General features: G+C 52.2%; 1 protein-coding gene across 1 annotated transcript; it reads right to left on the reverse strand.

Annotated features, from left to right (window-relative positions):
* Nucleotides 1-4,336: 4,336 nt before the first annotated feature.
* On the reverse strand, nt 4,337-16,573 carry LOC119958023 (proline-rich protein 36-like). Its single transcript, XM_038786286.1, has 3 exons — nt 16,462-16,573; nt 8,215-10,953; nt 4,337-4,822 (listed from the first exon to the last, which is right to left on the reverse strand). The coding sequence occupies exons 2-3, from the start codon at nt 10,920-10,922 to the stop codon at nt 4,696-4,698; spliced, it is 2,835 nt and encodes a 944-aa protein (XP_038642214.1). The 5' UTR covers nt 10,923-10,953; nt 16,462-16,573; the 3' UTR covers nt 4,337-4,695.
* Nucleotides 16,574-20,860: the final 4,287 nt, after the last annotated feature.

Consider the following 20,860-nt stretch of genomic DNA (forward strand, 5'->3'; position numbering starts at 1 on the left):
AAAGCAAAACAACGCATATACTTCCTCAGGAAAGTAATGAAATTCGGCATGTCCAAATTGACTCTTCCCAATTTTTACAGCTGCTGTATGGCAACTGCTCAGCCCAAGACCGCATGAAACTACAGAAAGTCGTGAACACTGCCCAGTCCATCACACAAATCCACGTCCCGTCCATTGACTCTGTCTACACCTCCAGCTGCCTTGGGAAAGCGGGCAGCATAATCACCCAGGTTATACTCTTTCCATCTCTCATCGGGCAGAAGATACAAAAGTCTGAGAACAAGCACTAACCGGTTCAAAAACAGCTTCTTCCCTGCTGTTACCAGACTCCTGAATAACCCTCTTATGGACTGAACTGATCTCTTCGCACATCTTCTCTACTGGATAGTACCACACTCCGTATGGTTCACCTGCTGCCTATGCCTATGTATGCCGAGGGCAACACGGTAGCATAGTGGTTAGCACAATTGCTTCACAGCTACAGGGTCCCAGGTTCGATTCCCGGCTTGGGTCACTGCGGAGTTTGCACGTTCTCCCCGTGTGTGCGTGGGTTTCCTCCGGGTGCTCCGGTTTCCTCCCGCAGTCCAAAGATGCGCAGGTTAGGTCGATTGGCCATGCTAAATTGCTGCTCTTGTCCAAAATTGCCCGGGTGGGGTTACTGGGTTATGGGGATAGGGTGGAGGTGTGGGCTTGGATAGGGTGCTCTTTCCAAGAGCCGGTGCAGACTCGATGGGCCGAATGGCCTCCTTCTGCACTGTACCTTCTTTGATTTAAGTTGTGTATTAATGCATGTCCTATGTTTTATGTATGGAACTATATGTCTGGACTGTATGCAAAACAATACTTTTCACTGTACCTCGCTACACGCGACAAATTAAATCACTCCCCCCCCCCCCCCCCCCCCCCCCCCCCCCCCCCCGCCCCCGCATGTCCTGGGAAACAAAGGAGCAATTTTAGCGTGGCCAATCCACCTAACCTGCACATCTTTGGACTGTGGAAGGAAACCTGAGCACCCGGAGGAAACTCACGCAGGCACGAGGAGAAAGTGAAAACTCCGCACAGACAGTGACCTGAGGCCGGAATTGAACTTGGGCCGCTGGTGCTGTGCGGCAGCAGTGCAAACCATTGTGACAATGCTGTTCTTTTATGAAATTGAATCCAAATCTTGCCTCGGTGGGATTTGAACCCAGGCCTTCAGAGCATTAACCTGGGTATCGGTATATTGTAGAGGGGAAAAGTGCAAAGATTCAAAGGCATTCTTGGTTAAGCTTGGGAATGCAAGAGGGGATTCCAATAAACAGGCGAGGGGGAAATGGCTCCGCTGCTGATTCTCCCCATCCCCACACCTCCCAGAAAGATGCTTCAACCTGAGGATTAACGCGGACGCGCAAACTGGCTGATGGGGGGGGGGGGGCCCGGGCCCACGAGCAGCAACCGCCATGAAGCACAGCGCGGGCGCTGCAGGCCTGCGCATGCGTGGCCACGGACCCGGCAATTCTCCAGGATGTATCGGCAGCTAGAGCCGGGTGCCCCCCGCTGCCTGCCTACTAGCCCCACCCCGGAATAGGGAATCCTTGGCTGTTTTGCGGCAGTTTTCCGGCCGTACAGCGCCACCGTTCCCACGCTGGCGTGGGGATATATTCTCCAAATCGGACAATCCAGCACCTGGTCTCTCATTTGGACTTTCCTGTGCAGATTGCGGGGGATGACGTGCAAACGTCCGGCACAGGTTTACTTGGGGGTTTCTGGCTTTGTTATGGGGTCCTTCATCCCCTTCCCCTGGGTTTTGAGGCTTACCCAGTACGAGATGGGAGCTGGGTCAACACTGGGGGGTGGGTGGAGGGTGTGGTCTGGTTTCCTCCGAAGCCAAGGACTCCGATATCGCCATCTGGGATGTGACTGGTTGTACAAATTGGTATGATCTGGAACCACGTCATTGGTGACATTGGAAAGTCAGCAGGGCAGCTTTTGTTTCTGACCCTATCCCAGTGCAGCTCGAAGATACCCTCATCAATATCGCTGGAAAAAGACATTTTGTTGAAGTTTTTCATTTTGCACTCATCAGGTCTATTGCAAGAATACCAGTGTTCAGTATTATATAGCTGTTTCCCCTGACATGGGTATTCTTGTGATTGTCCTGATGAGTGCAAGAGGAAAAGCTTCAACTAGATGCCTCTTCAGCAATACTCAAGTTCTGACCTACCAAATGGGCAGCACGGTGGTTAGCACTGTTGCGTCACAGCTCCAGGGTCCTAGGTTCGATTCCAGACCTGGGTCCCTGTCTGTGCGGAGTCTGCACATTCTCCCAGTGTCTGCGTGGCTTTCCTCCGGGTGCTCCAGTTTCCTCCCATAAGTCCCGAAAGACGTGCTCTTAGGTAATTTGGACATTCTGAATTCCCCCCCCGGTGTACCTGAACTGGCGCCGGAATGTGGCGACTGGGGGATTTTCACAGTCACTTCTTTGCAGTGTTAATGTAAGGCTACTTCTGACACTAATAGAGATGATTATTATTATAAACGACTATTGATATCCCCTCAATTGAGGTACTGCCACAGCAGTGGGATCTGAACGGCAAACAATATGCTGTTTTCTCTTGGTGACTGGGGCTAAATGTGTGCGTGATCTCCAACTCGCTGCACCCCAGGGAGCGGCCATTCAGCCCATCGTGTCTGTGTGCTGCCTTTCCGAAGGGTGCCATTCACTTTGCGCCTTTTTCCCCGCCTTCTCCCCATGTTCCCGCGCATTCCTTCCTTTTCAGAGAACGGCACCATTCCCCCTTCTGAATGCTCCGACTCGACCTGCCTCCACCACGCTGTTGGGCAGTGCGTCCCAGAACCTAACCACTCGCTGAGTGGAGGGGCTTTTCCCCTCGAGTCGCTGATGTCGGGTTACTGCGCACTTCGTCGTGGAGAACGTGAGCAATCTGAAACATATCGGTGCCACTTAAACGCTAACTGAGAGCTGCTTGTGGACCAGGCAACCTGACACATGGCTTCCCGGGTGCCATTCCCACTGCCCGCTAACCTAATCGAAACCAGACCCACCAAAACCAACCCTCTCTATCATCCCTGGCTTCAACCTTAAAAGGGCCATTTCATTTTTGTAAGGGTTGACAGCAAAATTGGTTTTATCCACCTGACTAAATTTTAGCGAGTGCTACTATCCTTTACCAACCAAATTATAGAATCACTGCAGTGCGGGGGAAGGCCATTTGGCCCATCAGGTCTGCACCGATCCTCTGAAAGAGCACCCTACCTCGGCCCACTCCCCCGCCTTAACCCTGCGCATTGATCGCGTCCAGTCCACCTAACCTGCACACCGTTGGCCAGATCTGGCCTTTTTACTCACGTCTATGTAAGTGGGATCTTCAACAAAAACAGGAAACACTGGGCAACCTCAGCAGGTCTGACAGCACCGGTAGCGAGAGAAGAAGGGAGCCAACGCACTCAAGTCTGGATGACTCTCTGTCGAAGCTTTTATGCAGGTGGACTCTTGTTCTGTCTGCCTCCGTAAGAAGGCCCGGACTCCCTCCGAAAATAAGCCTCTGCCTCGGCCCTGTCTCGGGATGACTGTTGGCTGCATGCGTACCAATCTTTACTTGCGTGCGTTTATCCGACATCCAATTGACGCCAAAGTTTGCGGCTTGCAGTTTTCCCTGGAGGCTCAGTGGTACGGGAACGGGGAAACTACCCTGAGCTCGCCCAGACTCCACCCGCCACCTGCTCGCAAATCCACATGTCCTATTTTCCCCAGAGATCTACTTTATTTCAAGTGAGCTGCTTAGACATTCCAGCACCAAAACCATGCTCACGAAACAGCTGGATCTTGTCAGGTAGAGTGGATGAATTAGAACATAGAACAGTACAGCACAGAACAGGCCCTGCGGCCCTCGATGTTGTGCCGAGCAATGATCACCCTACTCAAACCCACGTATCCACCCTATACCCGTAACCCAACAACCCCCTCTCCCCCTTAACCTTACTTTTTAGGACACCGGGCAATTTAGCATGGCCAATCCACCTAACCCGCACATCTTTGGACTGTGGGAGGAAACCGGAGCACCCGGAGGAAACCCACGCACACACGGGGAGGACGTGCAGACTCCGCACAGACAGTGACCCAGCTGGGAACCGAACCTGGGACGCTGGAGCTGTGAAGCATTTATGCTAACCACCATGCTACCCTGCTGCCCTTGTGTACATTTGAATTGATGTGTACAGGTGGCTGCTTCGAGCATCTTGGACCATGGATTCAATACTGTGGCAGCTAAACTAGCTATCTGCTTTTTAACAAAAGAAAAAATTGAGCTGGGAAGAGGATTTTATAAATTACATATTTGATTTGCAAATTGTTCAATTTATTTATTCGACTCCCCTCGGCAGAAGAATTCAGTAACAAATTAACTTCACCAGCAGAGTGGAACATTTAAACCATTAAAAGAAAAATTGGGAGTATTTAATTCGTTAAATGTTAGTGTTGGAAACCTGTGTGTTCTTGGTCTGTGGTGGACACACCGGTGTGGAGGAGGTGGGTCCTATCACGTTGGCTGGTAATGCGGAAAGCAAGGGTGAGAAGGTTCACGCTGAATGTTTACTCCCGCTGAAGTCTTATTAAAGTTCTTTCCGCTTCCTTCCCCTCGTCGTCCGCCTCCTCCCCCCTCCTCGCCGTTGTCTTTGCGAAGCGGGCGCTCGCGTTCAGCCGGGATCGTTGTTGGCCTTGAAGTGATCCATGCAGAACTTGGTCCCGGCGACCAGCGATCCTGCCAACACGGCCGTGCGAACCCAGGGCGTCTCGGAGAACGGTTCCTTCACGGAGTTGGTCCTATGTGTTTGGGAGGGGGAGGGGGAGGGGGGAGGGGGAGGGGGGGTGGTGACAAAAGAAAAGGAAGCAAAAAATGACACGATTGGTCCAACTATCGAATCATACAATTCACAGTGCAGAAGGAGGCCATTTGACCCATCGGGTCTGCAGCAGCCCTTGCAAAGAGCACCCTACTTAAGCCCACACCTCCTCCCTTTCCCCGTAACCCCACCTAACCCATTTTGGGCACTGAGGGGAAATTTAGCACGGCCAATCCAACTAACCACATCTTTGGACTGTGGGAGGAAAACAGAGCATAGAACATAGAACAGTACAGCACAGAACAGGCCCTTCGGCCCTCAATGTTGTGCCGAGCCATGATCACCCTACTCAAACCCACGTATCCACCCTATACCCGTAACCCAACAACCCCCCCCTTAACCTTACTTTTATTAGGACACTACGGGCAATTTAGCATGGCCAATCCACCTAACCCGCACATCTTTGGACTGTGGGAGGAAACCGGAGCACCCGGAGGAAACCCATGCACACACGGGGAGGACGTGCAGACTCCACACAGACAGTGACCCAGCCGGGAATCGAACCTGGGACCCTGGAGCTGTGAAGCATTTATGCTAACCACCATGCTACCCTGCTGCCCCTTGACCCAAGCCGGGAATCAAACCTGGAGCTGTGAGGCAACAGTGCTAGCCGCTGTGCTATCGTGCCGCCCTACTAATCATTGGGAATCAGGAGTGAGCTACCTGGGCAGCACGGTGGCCTAGTGGTTAGCACAACCGTCTCACGGCACTGAGGTCCCAGGTTCGATCCCGGCTCTGGGTCACTGTCCGTGTGGAGTTTGCACATTCTCCCCGTGTCTGCGTGGGTTTCGCCCCCACAACCCAAAAATGTGCAGGCTAGGTGGATTGGCCACGCTAAATTGCCCCTTAATTGGAAAAAATAATTGGGTAATCTAAATTTAAAAAAAAAAAAGGAGTGAGCTACCTGGGCCCGTGCCTGTCACCGGCGACAGTGCTGAAGTTGGGGAAAATGTCAGGGAATCAACAGAGGCCTTTCCGACCTTTACACTGGCCTCCTCCCTACTGTATTCCCTCATGGGACACTGATGTCGCTGGGCTGGACCAGCATTTGGTCCCCCATCCCTAATTGCCCTTGGACTAGGTGGCTAACGCGGCCATTTCCGAGGGGTATTTAAGAGTCAACCACATGGCTGTGGGTCTGGAGTCACATGTAGGCCAGACCGGGTAAGGACGGCAGATTTCCTACCCTAATGGGGCATTAGTGAACCAGATGGGTTTTTGCCACAATCGGTCACCATTACTGAGGAATGTCCCATATTTGTTAATTAAATTTAAATTCCTGCCCTTGAGAGATTTGAACCCATGTTCCCCAGAGAATTAGACTGGACCTCTGGACTATGAGTCAAGTGACATTACCACTAACTGACAACATTTGTGTAGCATTTTGCCTCAGGTCCATCACCTCAGACAATGTGACAGTGGGAGTGTCACAGGGCTAGTAATCCAGGGGTCATGCTTTGGGAACCCAGGTTCGAATCCCATCTCGCTGGCTGGTGACATTTGAATCCAATAAAAATATGGAGTCAAAAGTCTTTAACGATGACCATGAAACCATTGCCTTGACGTAAAAACCCATCTGGCTCAGTGGTGTCCTTTAGGGAAAGAAATCTGCCATCCTTACCTGGTCTGGCCTACATGTGACTCCAGACATACAGTCATGTGGTTATTACAATCCCAGTTGATGTTACAACTGGACAGGAAGATCCCAGAATGCAACCCTGGCTCAAAAGACCATAACTTTCTTTAAAATAAAACGTGGGGGACCACTAATTCACAGAGGAGGTTGACCAGGATGTTGCCTGGTCTGGAAGGTGTTAGCTATGCGGAGAGGCTGAATAGACTCGGACTGTTTTCATTAGAAAGACGGAGGTTAAGAGGTGACCTGATAGAGGTCTACAAGATTATGAGGGGCATGGATAGAGTGGATGGGCAGGCACTCTTTCCCAGGGTGGAGGGGTCAGTCACCAGGGGGCATAGGTTTAAGGTCCTTGGGGCAAAGTTTAGAGGAGATGTGCGAGGCAGGTTTTTTATGCAGACGGTGGTGAGTGTCTGGGACGCGTTGCCAGGGGAGGTTGTGGAAGCAGATACATTAAATGCGTTCAAAAGGCATCTTGACAAACACATGGATAGGATGGGTATAGAGGGATACGGCACAAGGAAGTGTTGAGGGTTTTGGCAACGGTTGCTATCATGACCGGCAGAGGCTTGGAGGGCCGGAGGGCCTGTACTTTATTGTTCTTTGTCCTTTGTTCTTAACAACAAGGATAACACATTTAATAAACATGAAAATTGGATTAGTGAATGATATACCTTTACTCCCCCCCCCCCCCCCCTCCTTAGCTCAACAAATATACAGATTTTAAGACCAAGACGGGTTACAAAGTAAATCCTAAACTACAATTGTCTCATTAACACACAAAGTCCCTTTTAAGCACACAGCATGACTGCGGTCAGACACACTCCTCCCTGAACTCAGGCGAATGCCTGTGGAATTCACCTCAAAGCCCCCCCCCCCCCCCAGATGATTCTTCTGCCACGAGCCACCTCATCTCATTGAACACACCGGCTTCCAAACGAGGGATTTCAAATTCCGCCTTCAAAAGTCGCCCTTTCGTGATGGCGCCCAGTGGCTATGATGGTGCCAACTCCCCAGGATTTTCACTGGAGCCTCCCAAGATTTAAGATTGATCTCCAGGGTACCATGGCGAACATAAAAGCCAGGAGAACCGGGGCATCAAAATAAAAGTATTAATTTGTGCATTAATTCCAGAAATACATTGGATGTTTTTTTTTATAATTTAACGACAATAGTCATCCAATCAAACATTCAAAATGGGCCCCTCCAGCCTGTTCCGCCACTCAATAAGATCTGTTTGGGCTGGGTTCTACGTCCCCCACCTACTCTCCCCCCCCCCCCTACTCTCCCCCCCCCCACCCCCGATAGCGTTTGACCCTTCTTGCCTCGCGAGAATCTGTCCACCTTAAAAACTATTGAGTGACCCCCATCCCCCTCCGCAATCTGAGGCAGAGAACCGCGTGGTGAAGCCTGCCTGCTATCCAATGGGTGTGCGAGGATGGATGTGTGAAGCAACCAATAGTGTGGGAGTGTGGTGGGGGTGGGGGTGGGGGTGATGTTGACGGTGGGAAGACATCCAGCCAGAGTTGCCATATTTGTTTGAGGGGCGGGGCGGGGGGGGGGGGTGGCAGAAAATGCATTTCAAGTCGCCCTTTTTGATGCTTTGTCGTGTTTGACCACCAGACCCAATGAAACCTTTCGCTCAGCTCAGCTGATGGTACCCTTGGCGCACTCACCAGTTGGCGATGTTCCTCGGCAGGTGTGATGTCCCCTTGTCCTCCCTGTGTCGGCAGTGACACTTCCTCGTGCAGGTTTTATCGATCTGAAACGCCGACCAGCGCCCCGTTGGCCGCTGGAGTGGTGACAGCCCCTCGGCCGCGGGCTCTGCTGCTGCCTGAACTTTGATTGGTTCCTGCCTCTGCGCCGGTAGCGGCTGGCTGGGCAGAGCGGGTTGGCCCTTCCGCCCCTTGGCTTGGGCCTGGGCCTTGGGCTTGGCCGAGGTTTGGTGCGAGGCCCTGGGCGGCAGCTGCTCTTGCTTCGGGGGCTTGGTGGCCATCTTGGGCGGGGCGGCGGGTTTGGGGCCGCCTTTGGGTTCGGCCTTCGGAGCTGCCGGGCCCTGGGTGGGGCTCTGGTTCCGATTCTGCAGCTGAAGTTGCTTCGGCTGCTGAGGCGGTTCCAGCTTCGCCGGGACTGGCAAGGGAGGGGGGGGCGCCACCGCCAGCTGCTGCTGAAGGTTGCACGATATCTGGAGGTGGAGCGATGTTTGGATTGCCGGCTTGGGGTGCTGCTGGTACGGGAGGTGGGTCATTTGGCCCTGAAGACGGGGCCAAATGGGGAGCTGGTCCGATGCCAAACTGCTACGTGCGGGCTGGCTGTTGTGCTGAGGTGAGGCGTACAAGGAAGGCGGCGAATCCATGGACACAGGCCAAGGTTGGGCCTGAGGGTGCAGCTGAAGCCTACACTGGGCCTCAATCTGTTGGTTCAGCCAGGACTGCGAGGGAAGTTGGACAGAGGTGTGGTGCTGGGGCACTGTCCCGCAGCCAGGGACCGGCAGCTGCGGGTCGCTTGCTGCCTGGAACACAGGCCCGAGGGAAAGACTGGCGGCTGCCCCGGCCTGCTCCTGTGGACCGGGCCTCGGTCCCAGCTTGCTCTGGAACTGGAAGATTGGCTGCTGCTGCTGCTGCTGAAACCACTGGACAAACTTAGGGTCGGCCTTTGTCCTCGCTGAGTGGTCAGGAGCCTCAAACTGGAAGGAGGCGGGTGAGGGGAGCTGCGGGGGCTGTGGGGACCCAGCTGGGGTTTGGGTCTGAGAGCCGGGGAGGAGCAGAGGCTCCGGCGAAACCCGTAAAACCGCTGGCGCCTCCAGTGTACCGCCGTTCTTCCCGGGCTTGGACTGTGAAAGCTCCTCCTGGGTGAGGGTCTGCCTCAGTGGCTTCAGACCCTTCTGCTTCTGGGTTTGGCTCTTCAGACTGGCTATCAGCTGCTCGTAAAAGGGCAGCTTCTTCTTCATGGCCGCCGAGCCGCTATCTTGTGTCGGCGCCACGTCGCCAAGCTCCTTGGTGCCATTCGGGTCAAGGGCCTCCGCTTCCTCCTTGGCCTCATTGGCTGGGCATCTGGCATCTTGGGAGATTCTCATCAAGGGCACCTGCTTCAGCGCCTCCGCGTAGGAAATACCTGCCGGGGCGCCATACTTCTCTTGGTGTGGCGCCATTGCCTTGGCACCAGGAGGGAAGGGAGGCAGGTCCACCAGCGGCTGGCTTTTCTCGGCCGAACTCGGGTCCTTCTCCACGTGGGCGCCCCACTTGTTGAGAAATGACTGCGCTTTCAGGCGGCCAGATGGGACAGAGGGCGGCAGATTCCCATTCTTGGCGCTGGCGAGGGCGGCCTCAGGCAGGGCGCCTCCCCTGTTGACCTGGCAGGTTGGCGCCGCCTGGCGTCCTGGGCTTTCCCCTGCTGCTGGTTCCGTGGCCTCCGAGGGCGGCGCCCCCTCCTCTGCCCCCCACCCGCTGTGCTTTCCGTCAGCGTGGGCCGGCTTCATGGTGGGCCGGGGGGCCGGGGCCTTCGCCGGCTGTGGTCTCCCCTGGTCATCGTGCTGGAAGGCTGGTGGCCTGGCTTTGTCGCTGGCGCCAGGGCTGGTGACCTGGGGGCAGGGAGGGGACCTGATGATGCTCAGTTTGATCAGCTTGTTGGGCAGCTCTTTCCCATTGACGGGAGCCTGGCTGCTCTGCCCCTGGGTGGGTCCTGGCTTCCCTTGGCAACCTTGAGGGCTGTAGGTCAGCTGGAGTCTCCTGGCTGCCGTCGCACTCTGGTTGGAGGGCAGGAGAGAATGGAGAGTACTGTCCAGGGGCTCCCCCTGCCCTCCCCGCTGTGGGGTGGTGCCAATGTCAGTGTCTGGCTCAGCACATCTGCTGGCCGCCCCCTGGCTCAGCAGATCCTTATTTCCAGTGTTTGGCCCCGCTTGTCTTTTGAGTTCCTTCTCATGGTGGCAAAAGTCAAGGACCGACGCTAGTCCTTCAGTCGCTTTGGGCAGGCTGCCCTGCTCGGCCCTCATGGAAGAATGTAGCCTGTCCGACGTCAGCTTGTCCACGATGGCCAAAGCATCCTGGGAGTTCGCTTGCACCGAAGTCCATTTTCGCGCCTTGGCGATTTTCCTCTTCTTGCCTTGACTGGGTTTGACGCTCGTGTCTAAGATGGTCGGATTGGCCGGCTCCGGATTGCCTTGGACGCCAGTCTGGGGGTTGGTGTCCCGCGCCCGCTGTGGCTCTGCCACCGAGGCGGACGAGTAGGCCGTGGAGAAGGACGCCCTTTGCTGCTCCTCCCGGCCAGGGGGGTTTGGCTTCCGGCTGGCCTTCTCATCCTCTCGGTCCTTCCTGAGCACTTCTGCGTTCTGCGCCGATGGATCACGTTCCCTCTGGACGGGAGCTTCGGAATGCGTGTTGCCCATTCTCGGTGAAAGCCGCAATCCCTCGAGTCATCTGAAAACAGGAAGCTCTGTGAGTTTCAAAAGTATCCAACATCTATATAACAGCATAAATGCAAAGGGATTGAGTATTGAGGAAGCAGGCGGGCTGCAGAAGTATTTGGACAGGCTAGGAGAGTGGACAAAGAAGTGGCAGATGGAATACAATGTGGAAAAGTGTGAGGTTATGCACTTTGGTGGGAAGATTAGAGGCATAGACTATTTTCTAAATGGGGAAAAGGCTTAGAAAATCAGAAGCACAAAGGGACTTGGGCGTCCTTGTTCACGATTCTCTTAGGGTTAATGTGCAGGTTCAGTCAGCAGATAACAAAGCAAATGCAACATTAGCATTCATGTCGAGAGGGCTGGAATACAAGACCAGGGATGTATTTCTGAGGCTCTGGTCAGACCCCATTTGGAGAATTGTGAGCAGTTCTGGGCCTCGTATCTAAGGAAGGATGTGCTGGCCTTGGAAAGGGTCCAGAGGAGGTTCACAAGAATGATCCCTGGAATGAAGAACATGTCGTATGAGGAGCGGTTGAGGACTCTGGGCCTGTACTCGTTGGAGTTTAGAAGGATGAGGGGGGATCTTACTGAAACTTACAGGATACTGCGAGGCCTGGATAGAGTGGACGTGGAGAGGATGTTTCCACTTGGAGGAAAAACTAGAACCAGAGGCCACAGATTCAGACTGAAGGGACGATCCTTTCGCAGAAGGCTGTGGAGGCCAAATCACTGAGTGTCTTTAAGACAGTGATAGATAGGTTCTTGATGAATAAGGGGATCAGGGCTTATGGGGATGAGAAAATATCAGCCATGATTGAGTGGCGGAGCAGACCCGATGGGCTGAATGGCCTAATTCAGCTCCTATGTCTTATGGTCTATAACAACCTCAGGACCCTCCCTGAAGTGCTTTAACGCTGTTAGTACTTTTTGAAGGCCAACAGCGGACCAATTGTCGTATAGCAAGATCCCACACGTAGCAACCTGATCACCTGCTTTTTCTCTGGCGGTATTGGTTGAAGTACAAATATTGGCCTGGAGACCAGCGAGAATTTCTCTGCCCTTCTTTCCAAATAAAGCCACGGGATCTTCCACACCCATCTGAGATAGATGATGGAGCCTCGGTTTAGTGGCTCATCTAGAAAGATGGCGCCTCTCGCGGTGCAGTGCTCCCCTCTGGTGGTGCGCTGGCGTCATCAGCCTGGCTCTTGCACTCAAGTCCGGAGAGTGGGGCGTGTTACCCTGAGCACGAGTGGAATTGCGCAAGTGGTGAAAACTGGTGGTGGCGACAGGCACGACAGCAACGTTTAAGATGTACCTTGATAGACACATGAACGGGCGGGAAGTGGAGGGATACAGATCGTTTGGGCAATAAGTAGTAGATCTAAATAAGGAATCTGGATCGGTGCAGGCTTGGTGGGTGGGCCGAAGGGCCTATTCCTGTGCTGGAATGTTCTTTGTTCTAGATTGCCTCTTAGTGCCCAAAAGGATAGGTGGGGTGATGTGGGCTTAGTAGGGTGGGGCTGTGGCCTAGTAGGGTGGGGCTGTGGGCCTAGTAGCATGGGGCTGTGGGCTTAGTAGGGTGGGGCTGTGGGCCTAGTAGGGTGGGGCTGTGGGCCTAGTAGGGTGGGGCTGTGGGCCTAGTAGGGTGGGGCTGTGGCCTAGTAGGGTGGGGTTGTGGGCCTAGTAGGGTGAGGCTGTGGGCTTAGTAGGGTGGGACTGTGGGCTTAGTAGGGTGGGGCTGTGGGCCTAGTAGGGTGGGGCTGTGGGCCTAGTAGGGTGGGGCTGTGGGCTTAGTAGGGTGGGACTGTGGGCTTAGTAGGGTGGGGCTGTGGGCCTAGTAGGGGTGGGGCTGTGGGCTTAGTAGAGTGGGGCTGTGGGCCTAGTAGCATGGGGCTGTGGCCTAGTAGGGTGGGGCTGTGGGCTTAGTAGGGTGGGGCTGTGGGGCTAGTAGCATGGGGCTGTGGCCTAGTAGGGTGGGGCTGTGGGCTTAGTAGGGTGGGGCTGCGGCCTAGTAGGGTGGGGCTGTGGGCTTAGTAGGGTGGGCTGTGGCCTAGTAGGGTGGGGCTGTGGGCTTAGTAGGGTGGGGCTGCGGCCTAGTAGGGTGGGGCTGCGGCCTAGTAGGGTGGGGCTGTGGGCTTAGTAGGGTGGGGCTGTGGGGCTAGTAGCATGGGGCTGTGGCCTAGTAGGGTGGGGCTGTGGGCTTAGTAGGGTGGGGCTGCGGCCTAGTAGGGTGGGGCTGTGGGCTTAGTAGGGTGGGGCTGTGGCCTAGTAGGGTGGGGCTGTGGCCTAGTAGGGTGGGGCTGTGGACTTAGTAGGGTGGGGCTGTGGGGCTAGTAGCATGGGGCTGTGGCCTAGTAGGGTGGGGCTGTGGGCTTAGTAGGGTGGGGCTGCGGCCTAGTAGGGTGGGGCTGTGGGCTTAGTAGGGTGGGGCTGTGGCCTAGTAGGGTGGGGCTGTGGGCTTAGTAGGGTGGGGCTGCGGCCTAGTAGGGTGGGGCTGCGGCCTAGTAGGGTGGGGCTGTGGGCTTAGTAGGGTGGGGCTGTGGGGCTAGTAGCATGGGGCTGTGGCCTAGTAGGGTGGGGCTGTGGGCTTAGTAGGGTGGGGCTGCGGCCTAGTAGGGTGGGGCTGTGGGCTTAGTAGGGTGGGGCTGTGGCCTAGTAGGGTGGGGCTGTGGCCTAGTAGGGTGGGGTTGTGGGCCTAGTAGGGTGGGGCTGTGGGCTTAGTAGGGTGGGACTGTGGGCTTAGTAGGGTGGGGCTGTGGGCCTAGTAGGGGTGGGGCTGTGGGCTTAGTAGAGTGGGGCTGTGGGCCTAGTAGGGTGGGGCTGTGGGCCTAGTAGGGTGGGGCTGTGGACCTAGTAGCATGGGGCTGTGGCCTAGTAGGGTGGGGCTGTGGGCTTAGTAGGGTGGGGCTGTGGGGCTAGTAGGGTGGGGCTGTAGCGTAGTAGGGTCGGTCTGTGGCCTAGTAGGGTGGGGATGTGGCCTAGTAGGGTGGGGCTGCGGCCTAGTAGGGTGGGGCTGCGGCCTCGTAGGGTGGGGCTGTGGGCCTAGTAGGGTGGGGCTGTGGGCCTAGTAGGGTCGGGCTGTGGCCTAGTAGGGTGGGGCTGTGGGCCTAGTAGGGTGGGGCTGTGGGCCTAGTAGCATGGGGCTGTGGCCTAGTAGGGTGGGGCTGTGGGCCTAGCAGGGTCGGGCTGTGGCCTATTAGGGTGGGGTGTGGGCCTACTAGGGTGCACTTTCAGAGGGTCGATGCACACCCGATGGGCCGAATGACCTCCTTCTGCAATGTCGAGATTCTATGATTCTATGAAATGATGCCGGGTGTTGCTTACTTAAATGGATCAAACTGTGAGCCAGTGGGCCCATATTGGAATTACTACCAGGACCCTAAACGGCGTGTCCCTGATCAGCTAGTCACCGGATTAATTCAGATATAAGGTTTTGAGCTACAGGATGGGAGTTTAGAGGAATAATTTTTTTTACACACAGAATGATGGGAGAAGAGATGATCAATGATTTGAAAAATAAATTGGATTAACATTTGCGGCTACAGGGCCAATGACTGGCTTGTTCTGCAGAGAGCTGGAATGGACACTGTGGGCCGAATGGCCTCCTTCTGTACTGCAATGCAATCACTCTAATGGCTCAAGACACTGTTGTTATTAAAACAAAGTGAATATCCGAATACAGTCTGTAATCCCTGCCAGATATTTTATTACAGTCTGCAATCACTCGCAGACAGAATTCATAGAATCCCAACTGTGGAGAAGGAGGCCATTTGGTCCATCGAGTCTGTACTGACCCTCCGATAGAGCACCCCAACTAATGTTGCTCCCCCGCCCCATCGCCACAACCCAGTAACCCCACCCAATCTGCACATATTTTTGACATAAAGGGGCAATTTATCACAACCAATCCTCTCAAGCTGCGCATCTTTGGAGTCTGGGAGGAAACCGGAGCACCCGGAGGAAACTCACACAGACACAGAGAGAACGTGCAGACTCCACACATACAGTGACCCAAGACTGCGAATCGAACCCGGGTCCCTGGCCCGGTTATCTGGTTACACTCTGTAAACACTCCCAAATAGCTGAGTAAAGTCTGTATTTGCTCCCAGATATCTAATTGCACTCTGTAATCACTCCCAGATATCTGATTACACTCTGTAATCACTCCCAGATATTTGATTACACTCTGTAATCACTCCCAAATATGATTACAGTCTGTAATCACTCCGAGAGGTCTGATTGCGCTCTGTAATCACTTCCAGATGTCTGATTACAGTGTGTAATTTCCCCTGGATATCTGATTACACTCTAATCGCTCCCAGATATCTGATTGCACTTTGTAATCACTCCCAGATATTTGATTACAGTCTCTAATCATTCTCACATAGCTGATTACAGTCTCTAATCACTCACAGATATCTGATTAGTCTGTAATCACTCCCAGATATCTGATTACACTCACTAATTGCTCCCAGATATCTGATTATCATCTGTAATCACTCCCAGATATCTGATTACACTCTTATAATCACTCCGAGATATTTGATTACAGCCACTCATATCTCCCAGATATCTGATTACACTGTAATCACTACCAGGTATCTGATTACACTCGGTAATCACTCCCAGATATCTGATTTCAGTCACTAATCTCTCCCAGATATCTGATTACACTTGGTAATCACTCCCAAATGTCTGATTACACTCAGTAGTCACTCCCAGATATCTGATTTCAGTCACTAATCTCTCCCAGATATCTGATTACACTCGATAATCACTCCCAGATATCTGATTTCAGTCACTAATCTCTCCCAGATATCTGATTACACTCGATAATCACTCCCAGATATCTGATTTCAGTCACTAATCTCTCCCAAATATCTGATTACACTCGGTAATCACTCCCAGATATCTGATTTCAGTCACTAATCGCTCCCAGATATCTGATTACATTCTCTGATTACTCTCAGATATCTGATTGCAGACACTTATCGCTCCCAGATATCTGATTACACTCTATAATCACTCCCAGATATCTGATTACACTCTTGCAATCACTCCCAGATATTGATTAGTCACTAATCGCTCCCAGATATCTGATTACAATCAGTAATCACTCCCAGATATCTGATTACAGTCACTAATTGCTCCCGGATATCTGATTACAGTCACTAATTGCTCCTAGATATCTGATTACACTCCGTAATCACTCCCAGATATCTGATTACAATCACTAATCACTCCCAGATATCTGATTACAATCACTAATCACTCCCAGATATCTGATTACAGTCACCAATCGCTCCTAGATATCTGATTACACTCCGTAATCACTCCCAGATATCTGATTACAATCACTAACCACTCCCAGATATCTGATTACAATCACTAATCACTCCCAGATATCTGATTACAGTCACTAATCGCTCCCGGATATCTGGTTACAGTCTTGTCCCCCCCCCCCCCCCCCACCCCGGACCCTGTGCCTGCCCCCCACCCACCCCGGGGAGCCTCTCACCTGTCCCCGGACAGGTTGCCTCTCCCGGGGACGCTGTCCTGTCTGAACTGCCTCTGTGTCTGCGTCTCCGGCGCTGCGGTTTGGATGAGAACAGCGGCTCTGTTCCCTGCTCCCATTCTGGAACGCGGGCTGCGCTCAGAAAACAACAAACTTCGGCTCCAGGGGAGAGCTCGCTGGCTTGGGGCTGAAGGCGTGTTCCAAAAGAGGCTGGTGTTCCTCAGAGTGTTTCAGTTCATCTGTCAGACTTCCCGCTGTCTCTGTTAATGTCCCTATGTGTGTAATCTGTGAATCACAGGAAATATTCACACACACACAATCTCTGTAAATATTCACACACACACAATCTCTGTAAATATTCACACACACACACAATCTCTGTAAATATTCACACACACACACACAATCTGTACATATTCACATACACACATAATCTCTAAATATTCACACACACACACAATTTCTAAATATTCACACAATCGTAAATATTCACACACACACACAATCTCTAAATATTCACACACACACACAGAATCTCTGTAAATGTTCACACATACACACACAATTTCTAAATATTCACACACAATCGTTGTAAATATTCACACACACACACAATCTCTGTAAATATTCACACACACACACAATCTCTGTAAATATTCACACACACACAATCTCTGTAAATATTCACACACACACACAATCTCTGTAAATATTCACACACACACACAATCTCTGTAAATATTCACACACACACAATCTCTGTAAATATTCACACACACCCAATCTCTGTAAATATTCACACACACACAATCTCTGTAAATATTCACACATAATCGTTGTAAATATTCACACACAATCTCTGTAAATAGTCACACACACACAATCTCTATAAATATTCACACACGCAATCTCCGGCCCTTCCCACCCCCCCTTTTCTGAATATTGCTTCTGTTGACATTTTAATTTTCCCCGAGAAAGTTGACGAACGGCTGCCACCTCCGGATGAACCCTAAAAGTGACCCTCTTAAGGCGAACTTGATTTTCTAGAGACTGAGAAACCCAGCCATGTCACTAGCCCAGGTCTCTACACTCGGGGGCTTCAAGTCCCTCCACATTAATAAGATCGGTCTCTGGGCTGCCAGGGAGGCAAAGGCCAAGACGTCAGCCTCCTTCGTCCCCTGAACTCCCGGCTCTTCCGACACTCCAAAGATCGCCACCTCTGGACTCGGCACCACCCGTGTTTTGAGTACCGTAGACATCACCTTAGCGAACCCCTGCCAAAACCCTCTAAGCTTGGAATTGATCGAGTTCCACGTGGCGCCAGTGCTAGCCCATTAACGGATCATGAATTGGTCCGGGATCGACACCTATTTAATTGTCGTGGAAGTCCACCGATTCAGTCCTGGTGTCAACACGTAATTTCTGCAATGGAGAATCCCACCTGTTATTCTTAAACTGGGTCTCCCCTCGTTCCAGTCTCTCCCACAAGGGGGAAACATCCCCTCAGCATCCACCCTGTCAAATCCTCTCAGGACCTTATACGTTTCAATAAGATCAGCTCTCACTCCTCTCAACTCCAATGAATACAAGCCCAGCCTGCCCAAATCGGTGAAGTAAACCTTCTCCAAACTGCTTCCAATGCAATTATAGCCACCGTATAGAGATCAAAACTGTGCACAACGCCCCAAATGTGGTCTCACCAATATCCAATCCCTACTTCTTTTATATTCCATTCCCCTTGAGATGAAGAACAACATTCCATGTGTCTTCCTGATCACTTGCTGCACCTGCAGACTAACGTTTTTATCCCTAGGTTCTGTTTCCCGTTAGCTATCCAACCATCTAGCCAGGCTAATCTGTTACCTCCTAAGACATTAGCTATCGTTTTGTGTAGTCACCGTTGATGTAGCCCTTTGTTAAATGCCTTCTGGAAATCTAAGTACACCACATCTACAGGTTCCCCCTTATCCACATTGCTCCTCAAAGTACTCAAATAAAATAGTCAAGCCTGATTTCTCTTTCTCTAAACCATGTTGACTCTGCCTGATTTCAGGATGATGTTCCAAATGCCCAGCTATAATCTCCCGAATAAAGGATTCTAGCATTTTTCCCTGTGAGATATCAAGTTTCCGGTCGTCTCTCTCCTTTCTTGAATAGAGGAGTTAAAATTGATATTTTCTGATCTGATGGGAACTTCCCAGAACGTAGAGAATTTTGGAAACTTGAAACCAACCCACCTGCTCTCTCAATTCCTTTTGAGGCCAGTTTTGGTGTCCTTATCTGAGGAAGGATATTCTTGCTATGGAGGGAGTGCAGCGAAGGTTTACCAGACTGATTCCTGGGATGGCGGGAATGTCATATGAAGAGAGACTAAATAGGTGAGGATTATATTCATTGGAGTTTAGAAGAGCGAGAGGGAATCTCATAGAAACTTACAAAATTCTAACAGGATTAGGCAGGGAAGATTCAGAAAGAATGTTCCTGATGGTGGGGGGGGGGGGGGGGGGGGTAGTCCAGAACTAGGGGTCATAGTTTGAGGATAAGGGGTAAACCTTTTCGGACTGAGGTGAGGAGAAATTTCTTCACCCAGAGAGTGGTGAATCTGTGGAATTCACTACCACAGAAAGTAGTGGGGGTCAAAACGTCAAGAAGGAATTTGATATAGCTCTTGGGGCTAAAGGGATCAAGAGATATGGGCGGAAGGCAGGATCTGGGTATTGAACGATGATCAGCCAGGATCATAATGAATGGCGGAGTAGGCTCGAAGGGCCGAATGGCCTCCTCCTGCTTCTATTATCTATTTTTCTATGTTTCTATCAGGACCTAGGGACTTGTCAGCCTTAACGTACACCAGGAGTCCTGATGAGGGGCCTTGAATCCAAACTGCATCAACCTCCATCCACCTCCCCATTCACTGAGCTCTCACTTCCGGCCCCAGTGGCTCCATTGGACTTGCTTAGGTTTGCCAGTTACAGGAGGATTGATCACATTTCCCTTGGCCACCGCCTGCACTGCGCCCACCCCCTGTCCCCTTGGTCAGCTGACATGTCAAACCTGCCAACAAGTGGGCAACACCAGCAGCTACTATACCCACAATCCTCTGCTCCCCAGAAACCACTCTATTCAGCACATGGTTCGATGAGGTTAGAGTGTACCGCAGGAGGAGGCCATTCGGCCTATCGGGTCTGCAGCGACCCTCCGAAAGAGCCTCTACCTTCATCCACTCCCTGCCCCAGCCCCGTAACCCCACCTGACCTGCACTGCACATCTTTTGACTGTGGGAGAGAACCGGAGCACCCGGAGGAAACCCACGCAGACACGGGGAGAGAACGTGTAGACTCCGCACAGACAGTCACTCAAGGCCGAAATCGAACCGGGGTCCCTGGCGCTGTGAGGCAGCAGTGCTAACCACTGAGCCACCGTGCCTCCCCAATGATGTTAGGAATCTGACTTGAGAGAAATTAGGGAAGAAAATGCTCTTATAATTTATCAGATGGCTGTTGATCATTGGAGATTAATCTTTAAATACCAAGGGGACTCCAGGGTGATGAAGGACCGTGTATAATGCCAGTAACCTTGTTAATTAATGTTATGTAGCACTGGAGTGATGTATAGCTTGTTCCCTGTACTGTCGGCCTTGGCTTTGCACACTTCTCATTCACTACATTGCTATGGAATGACTGTGTTCCATACCCTGCGCCCCTTGGCCACATACTGTCTCCTACAGGGGCTGCTGGGAAAAATATCTTCCCTCCAACCCCTCTTGCTCTCAGGAATTCAAAGCGATGGACGATAAAAAAGAAAGCTCTTTAAATAAAACACCGACTTGAGTTTATTCCGGCCTTTCAAAGAACAAAGATCAAAGAAAATTACGATGCGGAGATGCCGGCGTTGGACTGGGGTGAGCACAGTAAGAGGTCTTACAACACCAGGTTAAAGTCCAACAGGTTTGTTTTGAATCACTAGTTTTCGGAGCGCAGCTCCTTCCTCAGGTGAATGAAGAGGTGGGCTCCAGAAACATATATATAGACAAATTCAAAGATGCCAGACAATGCTTAGAACGCGAGCATTTGCAGGTAATTACAGATCCAGAGATAGGGGTAACCCCAGGTTAAAGAGGTGTGAATGTCTCAAACCAGGACAGTTGGTAGAATTTCGCAAGCCCAGGCCAGATGGTGGGGGGTGAATGTAATGCGACATGAATCCCAGGTCCCAGTTGAGGCCGTACTCATGCGTGCGGAACTTGGCTATAAGTTTCTGCTCGGCGATTCTGCGTTGTCGCGCGTCCTGAAGGCTGCCTTGGAGAACGCTTACCCGGAGATCAAAGGCTGAATGCCCTTGACTGCTGAAGTGTTCCCCGACTGGAAGGGAACATTCCTGCCTGGTGATTGTCGCGCGATGT

Source organism: Scyliorhinus canicula, chromosome 27 (genome assembly GCF_902713615.1).
Source record: "Scyliorhinus canicula chromosome 27, sScyCan1.1, whole genome shotgun sequence".
In the NCBI taxonomy this organism is placed as follows: Eukaryota; Metazoa; Chordata; class Chondrichthyes; order Carcharhiniformes; family Scyliorhinidae; genus Scyliorhinus; species Scyliorhinus canicula.

What these genes read in the sequence shown, in the direction of transcription:
- LOC119958023 (XM_038786286.1), bottom strand. Translation starts at nt 10,922, where the DNA reads ATGGGCAACACGCATTCCGAAGCTCCCGTCCAGAGGGAACGTGATCCA. An exon ending in CCGAGGAACATCGCCAACTG is followed by an intron (nt 4,823 to 8,214) that starts GTGAGTGCGCCA and finishes CCAAACACATAG; the next exon opens with GACCAACTCCGTGAAGGAAC.